Source organism: Eurytemora carolleeae, unplaced genomic scaffold, assembly GCF_000591075.1.
Source record: "Eurytemora carolleeae unplaced genomic scaffold, Eaff_2.0 scaffold653, whole genome shotgun sequence".
NCBI classification, from domain to species: domain Eukaryota; kingdom Metazoa; phylum Arthropoda; class Copepoda; order Calanoida; family Temoridae; genus Eurytemora; species Eurytemora carolleeae.
In genome coordinates, this window is record NW_019396735.1 from 34998 (window position 1) to 47615 (window position 12618).

Below are 12618 nucleotides of genomic sequence, written 5' to 3' on the forward strand. Positions count from 1 at the left end.
GGCCTGACTTTTTACAGTACCCGCCCGGCCTATCTTAGGCCTATTTTACCTACCTCATCTAGCTTAGTTCAGTGTGTATAACATTCTGGAATATACCTTGAAATGTGCTGTATGTGTTTCATCTTGTGATTCATGCTGGTTAAGATGATAAACTGAATATGTATCATCTAAGAACTCATAATTCATCACAACCTTAGAATAAAAATCATGAGATCAAAACTTTTAAATTGTTCTCAACACGCCAAATCGGATTACCTCTCCTGGCATGTCGTATCATGTCAAGCTAAAGTAAACTACACATACGATTGAAATCTTATATAATCATAACTCCGCTTATTTAAATGTTATACTGAGAAAAGTAAACTTGATTTGTTTATCTAATATTTCTCTTACAGTGTAATATCCCAAAAACATCAAAATATCAAATGCCAAATGATCAAATGCCTAATTATGGAGTACAAACGCAGTACGTTTCAATTAGGTCTACAAGCTAGAGATGTAAACAAATCAGAGAAAAATCATAACAACGGATCGTACTGCATTGTTCATGTCAAAACCGGTTAAATGTCAACAACAAAGAGGAGATACGAGTTAAGGGAAGAGATGAAAGAGATAAGAGAACAGAAGAGTAGAGAAGAGAAGAAAATTAAAGAAAAGATGAGAAAAAAGAGAGAAAAAATAGAAGAAAAAATAAGAAAAGAGAAGAAAAAGAAGAGAAGAAAGGAGAAGAAAATAGAAAAGAAGAGTAGAAAATAGAAGAGAAGAGAAAAAAGTCAAAATGGATTGCGTGAAAAAGAGAGTTTGCAGTTTACAGACGTTTAATCATAAATAAATGTTTAAGAATACCTTAAACTTTAAAATTAAGTTAATTGTAAAATTGTATGATATTTTTGAAAAAAAGTTTTCCTAACTGTTTAACGTACATTTTTTTGATCATTTAAAGATTTTTGATCAATTGACTTTTGATATTTTTGCGTAATATCAAAAACAGGGGAGCTACAAGGTCTCAAAGTCGTACCATTAAGTCGCTTAAGTTTGACCTTCTTCTTCATGACTTGTTCACAATGAAGTACAATGTGCAGAAGAGTTTGATATTTGAGCGCAAGGACTCGTGTCTAGCACTACTCAATTAATAGGTCTTGTAGATTTATCAAATTTTATAAAAAATACCAAATATTGGTAAATTCACATTGAGAACTAAATCTAATGTGCATATCCAAGAAAAATAAATGCAACAGCAAAAATTGGCTTGGTTTGCAAGTTATTTAGCTCTAGTTCTATAAAGAAATATATGCAAAAAGCCCATTTAAGTTTCTCCCATGGTCAGATTTAGAGATAGAGTTTTCAAAACATCTATAAATTTTCTTACATTCATGATTAACAAATTTGGTAATTCGTTTATTAAATGCACCTGTTGGATTTTTACTATTTTCTACAAAATCGACCCATAATTGTTAAAATTATGGCCTTTTCAGGCTGAAAATGGGAAAAATAATTTTTATCTTTGCCTCTCATTCAAAAATCCATATAGATATATGCTGATCAAAATGGTGAATTTGTTTATCATGACTTTAAGATAATTTACAAACGTTTTGAAAGATCTAGCACTAAAGCTGACCGTGGGAAAAACTAATTGTACATATTTCTATATGCCCATTAAGCTAAATAATCTGCAAATAAAGCCAATTTTGCTTTTGCATTTATTTTTAATGGATTTACATGTTAGATTTTGTTCTCAATGTGAATTAACCTATATTTGGTAAACTAAAATCATTAAATGATCAGATTTGATATATCTAAAAGAATAATATTTGAGTAGTGCTAGTGAACTTAATCTTCTTAGTTTTTCAATTCCTCATTTTGATATGTATTTTTATTGTAATCTCTGTTTGTCTGTCTGTTTGTCCCATGCTAGTAAACTATAGAATGTCTTAACAAAGTGGTAATAAGTTTATGAAATTCAAAATAAAAATTTCAATGGCGAATATTAAAAAAACCGTTTTCTCTAAATTTTAAGCGTTAATATTTCAAACAAGAACAAGTTTGTGTTGAATGCATTCTGGTCTTAAATTGGTGCAATTGATGTTAAACCGTTTATACGCAATACGTACAATGTACATTAATTTTAAACGACGAACTCAAGGTCTTTTTGACCTTTGAAAGCCGTCAAGTTATAAAGACAAGGTTGCAAGACATAATGGGTTTCTAAAGTGTGATGCAACGTGTTTTAAAACACAAGTTGTCATTAAACAGGGTTACTCACAAAGGATGAAACTTCGAAGACGATTGCACTGAATTTCACTAAAAATGCCACAAAAAAGGCTATATTTAAATCAGAGGATTTAATTTAACCTTGGAATTGTAATGTTTTAAGCGTTTCATATAGTCTCTACAGTTTCATCCTTTTGTGAGTAACACTGGATACATATTTAAGATGTTAAAAACAATCTTTAATTCAATTATCACGTTTAGAAGGATACATGACAAAATTTGGCCATGATTTCAACCAGGACAAAAAGGATTAAAGAAAAATATACAGTTAAAGCGGGTACAGGAGGACGGTGAAAAGATCGTTCTTTTAATATTAGATTTTCTAAAAAGGGGTTTCTAATGAATCTGAGTTTTATGAAAATTATTTTCAATTTTTTTTCTTAAATGTTGTTTTTACTTAGAGAAAAAACGTAAATGTTTTCTGACCTAAGGTTTTCCGGCCAAAAAATATATTTTGTCCTAAAAAGGTTGTCATTGATTAATTTGTTAACGAAGGGTCGTCGATAACGGTCGAAAATGAAGGGTCGTTGTTAACAATCGTTAAAGATTGCTAACGATCGTCAAAAACTAAAAACTACCATCTTTCGTTTACGACCGTTTCGTTTTTCGTTTTTTTCTTTGTCGTTTTAAAACGAAAACAAAAACGATTCATTTCTGTCATTACAAAATAAATAGCATTAAAAATAATTAAACCGTCATTTTGTTTTATTGTCACCGTACTGCAGGCATACAAGATACTTCGGTTGTTAATAGCCTTTAGGGACCAGGAAATCCTTTTAGAAAAAACTATCATAAAAATGATTTTGACATTCAAATCTTAAATCAAATAATGATTTTATTTCACCTTGACAACTTTAAAAGTTTATTTTATAACCTAAAAAAAGAACAATTGTAATTATGATTTTATTATTTTGATGTTCTTCGTATAATATGTGAATAAACTATCTACACTTTTAACTGCTTTTCAGTCCCAAAGAGACTTAAATATTTATATTTAGGAAAACTCGTATATTTCCTATTTCCTTGGTGTTTTCTGTAATCTCTGGTTAAATGGTTTTACCTCTAGTTTTTTATCAACTGCAGAAACAGTTTTTGTGTTCTGAGTAAGCTTTGAATTATGCTGGTTTGTTGTGACACACTTATCAAACACAAGCTTGGCTGAAATAAGTAAAAATCAGTCAGTATATAATATGTACTTTTTCTGCCTTAATTAATTTTTTTGCTTTTTGTCCAAATTTTTTCAAAAAGTTTTACTAGAATTTATGGTACTTGACAGTAAAATTAGAATAGACAGAGAGTAGTTATAAGCTTTTGATGCTTGGGTTTAGCGGAGAGTAATCCATTCTATCCAGGTGTCTTTTGAAAAAAATCTTAACGAATTGAAACTGCTTTTTTGTCCAATAAAAAAACAGGTTCCTTTTTCTTGACATTTTTAATGCTGTTTTAGAACAGAAGCCAAGAAAGAAAGTTGTTTAACGTTCGTCTTTTTAAAGCGTTTTACAGTGTACCCAACAGAATGGTAAAGAAATTGAGTCTTTGTCACAAAATCTGATTTTCTTATCCCTATATCTTTGCAACCCAATGTCATATGATCTTAGATATTTCAAACTATGAATTCTGTTACATCAAATAATCTTATTTGAAATCTCAAGGGTTGACACCACTAGGTTGCAAAGATATAGGAATCAGAAAATTTGAGTTTGGGGCAAATACTCAGTTCCTTTCTCACCTATAAAACCGGTGTTATAACCTTTATTTTTTTAATATTGTATATTTACCTAAGTCTGGGTACTTTTTAATTAATAGCCTCAGAGGTGTTTCCCGTACATCTTGAAATTTTAAAAATTAAAAAATTGTATGAAATGAAAATTGAAAATTCCATTGTTAAAATTAATGTCTGGAAGGTATTCACAAAACAAAATAATACGGATATCAAGAAAATTCTGTGAAACCAGAAAATAAAAATAAATAGAAAATACAAAAATAAAGAAAATTCTGTAGAAACTAGAAAATAAAGCTTTTTGTTAATCCAATATTCTTACGTTTAACTGTATTAAATTGTATAAAAGATTTAGATTTTACGTATTTTCAATTATGACTCCTGATCTCATCTTCTTGAAAAGCTAATATTGAAAATAACAAAAAAAATTTGAATTTCTATTGTGTATTCGGATTAATTTGCTTTTCTTATACTTGTTCAAAGCACAAAACAGAGAAGCTACAAGGTCACAAAGGCGTACCAGTAATGTCGCAACAAATTCTACATTCTCCTTGTGTCAAGTTCACAGTGTTTTAAATTCTATAAATGTTATATTTTAGGATATTTTGAAATGATTAAAATTCCTGCATTTGTGCAGTACTCATTTCTTAGAGCACTCTCCCATTGATTACTCTCCAGTATAACTACAACTACATTTCTAAAAAGAATAAGGAGATTTTTATTAGTCACCCTCCATTAAAAAATAACGTGTTAGATTCACATCAAACCTGTAAGTTATGTAAGTATATAAGATATCCTATTTTTTTCTATTTTAAAATGTTTTGTATTTTGATAAATCTCTTTAATGTCACCGGTGGATTGACATTGAATCCAGAAATAACTTTTATTCCGAACCAACTACTGAAAATTAGAAAAAAGAAGATCTGACAGAATAGTAGAAGGTAAAGATTTTTGTCTATTACGAACTTTATCAAAATTATTTTCACCTGTTGTCATATTGGATTGCTACGTCTAGACCATTTCTACCGGTTATATCTCTTATTCTAAAAATCATAAGAATTGAAATTTTACCAAAGCAAGTTGGAACAAAATGAATTATTAACAAATTCAAGTTTATTTAAAGCATAAAAAGCATAATTCTGGTTTGAACAAGTATATTTACTTTCTGTTTGTTCATGCAAATATAATTATAGCCAGAACAAAGCGGAATACAAATAATCTTTTTCACTTTCCATGTTCCAATCTTTTAGAAAATCAATATTTGAAAATAAGACCATAATATTTAAGAAAAGTCCGAATATGAATCCAAGTTGCAATATTCAGACTAAAATAAGAGTTTGTAAAATTTATATGATAAAGGATCTTATTCAATTTGACACTTAAAACTCACCAAGATTTTGAGGGCATTTTACTTTTCTTTAACGTGGACCTTAGATTTCTTAAAAAATCCGTTTTAAAAAATTTGTCAAATCCACTTACTGAACTGATGCCCCGTGCTCCAATAGGAGTTCTGTGACCTCGGCATGCCCAAATTTGGCGGATAAATGTAGAGGGGTTGTCTTCTTCTTATCCATTGGATCAACTGGAGCTCGGGCCTGAGTAGTATCACATCAATTATAATAAATCTCAAAAGATAATAATTCAAAAAGTACAAAAGCAGCCAAAAATTGTTTCATATAGAAATACCCAAATAACTTTTCTTGGTAAAAAACAACATGGGATCATTTCTCAAGACTCTTGGATCATTACTCCAGACCCTGAGATCATACTATAAACCCTGGGATCATTATTCCATAGTCTGGGATCAGTACTCCATACCCTGGAATCATTAATCTAGACCCTATGATCATTACTCCATATAGCAAATATCGGCAATCCCCATATTTGTTAACCTGAACATACCTGGATATATTACGTTGTACATTGTCTGTAAATCTAAATGTGCTTATCATTGATTACACAAAACTTGTAATGCGATTGACTATAGCCTATATTGTTCCGTAAATATGTCAAACCTGTATTGTGATTAGCTTAACTACGCTTATAGATATATATCTCCGCAAATCTTGTAAATACATAAATTAACTTAACCTCAAACATAGATATCTAAATACACGTCAGTTGTAATAGACTCCGCTTAGATTACAGCAAGAGAAGTAATTGTTCCTCGTTTAGCGCATGAGTTAGAGAGATCGTGTCTGTGTTTGACATTGATAGTTTATGAGATTGTGTTCGTGTTTGACATGGACAGTTAATGAGATTGTGTTTGTGTTTGACATGGATAGTTTATGAGATTGTGTTTGTGTTTGACATGGATAGTTTATGAGATCGTGTCCATGTTTGACATTGATAGGTCATGAGATTGTGTTCGTGTTTGACATGGATAGTTTATGAGATTGTGTTTGTGTTTGACATGGATAGTTTATGAGATTGTGTTTGTGTTTGACATGGATAGTTTATGAGATTGTGTTTGTGTTTGACATGGATAGTTAATGAGATTGTGTTTGTGTTTGACATGGATAGTTAATGAGATTGTGTTGGTGTTGACAATGATAGTGAAGAGTTGTTTAACTGATTAGCTCTTTTGCCTGGTAGACCAACTAGAGGGATTGAGTTGTATCTGGATTCATTACTCTAGACACTTGGATCATTACTCCAGATCCTGAGATCATTACTCCAGATCCTGGGATCATTACTCCAGACCCTGGTATCATTACTCCAGACCCTGGGATCATTACTCTAGAACCTGGTATCATTACTCCAGACCCTGGTATCATTACTCCAGATCCTGGGATCATTACTCCAGACCCTGGTATCATTACTCTAGACACTTGGATCATTACTCCAGACCCTGGTATCATTACTCCAGACCCTGGGATCATTACTCTAGACCCTGGTATCATTACTCCAGACCCTGGATAGACCCTGGAATCATTACTCCAGACCCTGGGATCATTACTCTAGACCCTGGGATCATTACTCCAGACCCTGGTATCATTACTCCAGACCCTGGCATCATTACTCCAGACCCTGGGATCATTACTCCAGACCATGGTATCATTACTCCAGACCCTGGTATCATTACTACAGACCCTGGTATCATTACTCTAGACCCAATTATCATTACTCCAGACCCTGGTATCATTACTCCAGACCCTGGTATCATTACTCCAGACCCTGGCATCATTACTCCAGACCCTGGCATTATTACTCCAGTCCCTGGTAGCATTACTCCAGATCCTTGGATCATTACTCTAGACCCTGGGATCATTACTCCAGACCCTGGGATCATTACTCCAGACCCTGGGATCATTACTCCAGACCCTGGGATCATTCCTCCAGACCCTGGTATCATTACTCCAGACCCTGGGATCATTACTTCAGACCCTGGGATCATTACTCCAGACCTTTGTATCATTACTCCAGCACAAAACCAAAAAAAAAAATATTTCATATTCCTGAAAGTAATTTTACAAAAATCTATTTCTTGACTGAATATTTTAAAGAAAACCAATATCCGATACTACTCTTGTACAATGTACATTTTATGTCAATGTTTTCCAATTTACGCAAAACCACAATTAGATTTTTTTTTTTTAAATAAAAACAGAATTCTCTTGAATTAATTAGATTAAAATAGAAAACTAAAAATTTTGAATTTTTCATTTTTTATTTAGTCGTATTTTTTTTGAAAATGTTCCTTAGATTAAAAAATTTACTTAAACGTGATATTTTTGTCTACACTCAAAGTTGTTGAAAAAATGTAACAATTTTACATCGAACTAAATTACGTCATTTATAATTGTTCATTGTAAGTTTGTTTTACAAGTTTACACTGTGCAAGCTAAACACAGAAAATGTGCAAAAAGAATTTTAAGAAAGCATTAACTTATGAACAAAAATCAATAAAAGCACCAAGTTATAGAGTTTTCTTGTTAATTAGTTTATTATTTTATTATTATTATTCACATTATTATTTTGACAAATTGACTCATTAATCTTCTAAATTAATTGTGAACATGTTCTCTTTGTGTACATCGTAAAACAAAACAAAAATAATTCGCGGATTTTCACAAAAAAATTCGTGGATTTTCAAAATTTTAAAAATTTTAATGAAGATCGAATTTTGATGGAGACAAATCTTTAAAATTTTGATCGTTCATAAACCTTCCCTAGGGTCTCTAGATGTCCCACAAAAAATTTGGGCCCGATCGGTTCAGCCGTTTTGACGTTTATTGGATACAAACAAACAGACGAACAAACAGACAGAAAAACCAAATTTATTTATTGATGTAAAATGCTAATTTTACATAGCATTAAATGTCTAAGAAAGCATATCTTGCTTAAAAAAAGACTTCGTTGTACAGAACAATATTCTAAACTAAAAATAAGCAGAAAAAGATAAATTTCAAACGAAAGATATTTTGTAAAAAAATTTGCTTACCCAAACTTGATTTTATAAACCAATAAATCTATGAAAGTGCAAATTGAAAAGAAAGGTTAATCTTTAAAAAAAAGAGATTACAATTAAAAGATTGATCTTTTTAAAATCAATTGCAAAAGATATATCTAAAATTGTCCGTTGTAGTCCAGATGAGATGTCTACAGAAAACTAATATTCCATAATTACAGATATGTTACAAAGGAATAATAAAATTTTTAAATGACAGTTTAAAAATGGAAAAATTATTTTTAAAAGAACAAATTGAAAAGGGGAAGAATTGATTCATTAATAGATAAATTGCAGATTAAAAGGTTAATCTTTAAAAGTAAAGATTGCAGTTCTCCCACAAGCTTTGATTACCAACCCCTATATCCATGCAACCCAATGCCATAACCTTTGATGTTTCAAACTTTGAATTCAGTTAGATCAAATAAGTTAAGTTTGAAATATAAAAGGTTTACATTGTTAGGTTGCAATATATATGATTAATCTGGAAATATTTCCAGGAGGAAGATTAATATTTAAAGGACAAATTACTGAAGAAGATAAGAAAAGATATATTGCAAAGAGAATATTTATAGCAAAAAACACACTGTAAATAAAAAATTCTCACTGAAAGGTCTGATGCAAAGGGAAAATAAAATGTTTAAAAGACGGTTTGCAATGTTACAAATGACTATGAAAGGAAAGATTACATGGTGCAATGTATTTTAGTTAATTAATTACAAAAGAAAAATTGTTCTTAAAAGGAGAGAAATGGCAAATAAAATTGTTGTTTGAAAGAAAAAGTGGCAAATGTATCTTACTAAGAAAATACATACAAAGGAAAGACAGATTGCAATGAAAAGATTAATATTTGAAAAGACAGATTGCAAAGCGAAGATGGATATTAGAAAAATCAGATTGTAAAGAGTAGATGGATATTGAAATGACAGATTGCAATGGAAAGATTAATATTTGGAAAGTCAGACTTCAAAGAGAATATGGATATTTGAAAAGACAGATTGCAAAGGGAAGATTGATATTTGGAAAGACAGATCGCAAAGAGAATATGGATATTTGAAAAGACAGATTGCAAAGAGAAGATTGATATTTGAAAAGACAGATTGCAAAGGGAAGATTGAAATTTGAAAAGACAGATTGCAAAGGGAAGATTGAAATTTGAAAAGACATATTGCAAAGGGAAGATTAGGTCAAATGTTCCAGAAAAAACTCGCCTTTGAATCCAACCCCTGTTTAAACATAAATGAAGATTCAATACACCCTCTAGGTAGTCCAGTTCGCTACAATTTGACTAAGGTTTATTATCAATATCAAAATATTACTTAATCAAACAAATTTTTAAATAAAAAAATTGGACCATTTAAATCTTTACTAATTCAAATTTTCTTATCTCTTCATCTTTGCAACCTGATGGTGTGAATTTTCGATATGTCAGAATTCAAAGTTTGAAATATCAAAGGTATGCATCATTGGATTGCAAAGATAAAGGGGTTGGAAAATCCATTTTTAACATAAACTTTCTCCAAAATGAATTTTTTTTAAATAATAATAAAGGAGTTTCCACTAAACATGACAATTTCGAGTGGAATTTATTGATCCTTTAGATTTTTTATTCAATTTCCTTTGTAGATTTTTCAATGTATAAATAACCATGCATTTTTAAAAGCTTTTTTTTAACCTAGTTTAACCCTGGAGCTCAACATTAAGATACTTAAAACTAATTAATTATTAAATTAAAACTTACATTGATAAGAAGTTTGGCACACTTGACCCATCCGCTTGCTGCAGCACAGTCTAGTGGTGTCCAAAGATGATAATTCCTACATAACATATTTTCTCAAGGAACATATAGACATATTGTCACGTTACCCAGCTTTATTCACCATCCACTCAGAACCAGCTCAGCACCCGCTATTTCGTCGGTCATTGTAAAGCTAACCACTACAGAACGCACCAAAAACGACGTTTAAAGTGACAATGTCCTTCACCAGGGCGCTATTCAACTACCTTTCTTTGATCAAGGATGAATAAGATATTCACATTATTTTAGCTAAAATTCAACCATTTTAATAGTGGTTTTACTTTAAAGTGATTTGCTGATATATGCTGCAGGAGGAATGAAAAATTAGCCGACTGCAACACGTTTAGAAAAAAAAACGAAATCTTTTCTATTTTACCCAGAGAGGTTGAAAGATATCCGTTGTAAATAAGCATGTCACTTTTGAAATGGAGGATCACTTGAATTATGTATACATTCCCTTTAATATTGCCAAACTGCAACACTTCAAATTCAATCAAATCCAACTTTCAAATAATATTTGATAAAAACTAACCTTGCAACAATATTGGCATCTCCAGATATTAATGTTGAAACTATTTCATAATGTCCATGAATACAGGCAAGATGTAACGCTAAAAATGAAAAAAAAATCCTTATTAGACTTTTTGTGACGTTTAGAATTTTAAGAAATTTTATACCTGTATTAGATTGGCAATCTTCATCATTAACAGCAAACTTATTTAACCCTAGTAACTTGGTGACTAGCCTAAACAAGTTTAATTTAACACTAGTAACTTCGTGACTAACCTAAACAAGTTTTATTTAACCCTAGTAACTTTGGGACTAGCTTAAACAAGTTTTATTTAACCCTAGTAACTTGGTGACTAGCTTAAACAAGTTTTATTTAACCCTAGTATCTTGGTGACTAGCGTTAACAAGTTCTATTTAACCCTAGTAACTTGGTGACTATCGTTAACAAGTTCTATTTAACCCTAGTAACTTGGTGACTAGCCTAAACAAGTTCTATTTAACCTTAGTAACTTGATGACTAACGTAACAAGTTCTATTTAACCCTAGTAACTTGATGACTAGTGTAACAAGTTCTATTTAACCCTAGTAACTTGGTGACTAGCGTTAACAAGTTCTATTTAACCCTAGTAACTTGGTGATTAGCGTTAACAAGTTCTATTTAACCCAAGTGTAACTTGGTGACTAGCGTTAACAAGTTCTATTTAACCCTAGTAACTTGTAGACTAGCCTAAACAAGTTGTATTTAACCCTAGTAACTTAGTGACTAGCCTAAACATGTTTTATTTAACCCTAGTAACTTTGGGACTAGCTTAAACAAGTTCTATTTAACCCTAGTAACTTGATGACTAGCCTAAACAAGTTCTATTTAACCCTCGTTACTTGGTGACTAGCGTTAACAAGTTCTATCTAACCCTAGTAACTTGGTGACTAGCCTAAACATGTTTTATTTAAACCTAGTTACTTGGTGACTAGCCTAAACAAGTTCTATTTAACTCAAGTAACTTGTTGACTAGCCTAAACATGTTGTATTTAACCCTAGTAACTTTGGGACTAGCTTAAACAAGTCTTATTTAACCCTAGTAACTTCGGGACTAGCTTAAACAAGTTTTATTTAACCCTAGTAACTTGATGACTAACGTAACAAGTTCTATTTAACCCTAGTAACTTGGTGACTAGCGTTAACAAGTTTTATTTAACCCTAGTAACTTGATGACTAACGTAACAAGTTCTATTTACCCTAGTAACTTGGTGACTAGCGTTAACAAGTTCTATTTAACCCTAGTAACTTGGTGACTAGCGTTAACAAGTTCTATTTAACCCTAGTAACTTTTTTTTAAACTAGCAAGTTCAGTTTAGTTCAATGGTACCTTTTAAGAAAAAGCATAATAGTTATTAAGATTACCTATTTCTTCCATGAATGGCCGAAACCAATAGTGGTGTTTGCTCATCTTCATTCTTAGCAGATATATCAGCCCCTGGAGCATTGTAAATTTAAAAGAGTGATACCAATATCTAAGTTGTAACCTCTATTTGTTTGTTTGATCATAACTTTGAACCCCATGGACCGATTTGCCTCAAATTTTTTGGGGAACTTGGGTGAGAGCAACGGGAATGTTCAAGGGTTGATTTGAGGTTCTCAGTGAGTGACTTTTATATCGAAATTTTAGTTTCCCGGTAAAAATCGACCAAGTTTGGGTAAACGACGGGATTAACTTTGATCACCATGGGTAGCCCTGGGTTCCCAAGGTAGTTTAAAATAAAGGATTCTAAATGTAAGTACAGTTGTGCAATTGAAAGACCACAGTGAAGCAATCTTTAGGTCACTCGATATTATTTGTATTGCAACAAGAGTTTCAAAATCAATTTTAA

At 31.3% G+C, this 12618-nt stretch overlaps 1 protein-coding gene across 1 annotated transcript in view; it reads right to left on the reverse strand.

Annotated features, from left to right (window-relative positions):
* The window catches only part of LOC111707937 (transient receptor potential cation channel subfamily A member 1 homolog), a 29128-nt gene that overhangs the window by 2408 nt on the left and 14102 nt on the right, over window positions 1-12618 (reverse strand). Inside the window, exons 19-28 of the mRNA XM_023481125.1 lie at window positions 12152-12224; window positions 10917-10984; window positions 10772-10850; window positions 10183-10258; window positions 5471-5586; window positions 4978-5034; window positions 4615-4688; window positions 4050-4100; window positions 3332-3429; window positions 97-192 (exon numbers count right to left, since the gene is read on the reverse strand). Of these exons, the coding sequence (XP_023336893.1) occupies window positions 97-192; window positions 3332-3429; window positions 4050-4100; window positions 4615-4688; window positions 4978-5034; window positions 5471-5586; window positions 10183-10258; window positions 10772-10850; window positions 10917-10984; window positions 12152-12224 (788 nt within the window). The remainder of the gene's footprint in view (window positions 1-96; window positions 193-3331; window positions 3430-4049; window positions 4101-4614; window positions 4689-4977; window positions 5035-5470; window positions 5587-10182; window positions 10259-10771; window positions 10851-10916; window positions 10985-12151; window positions 12225-12618) is intronic.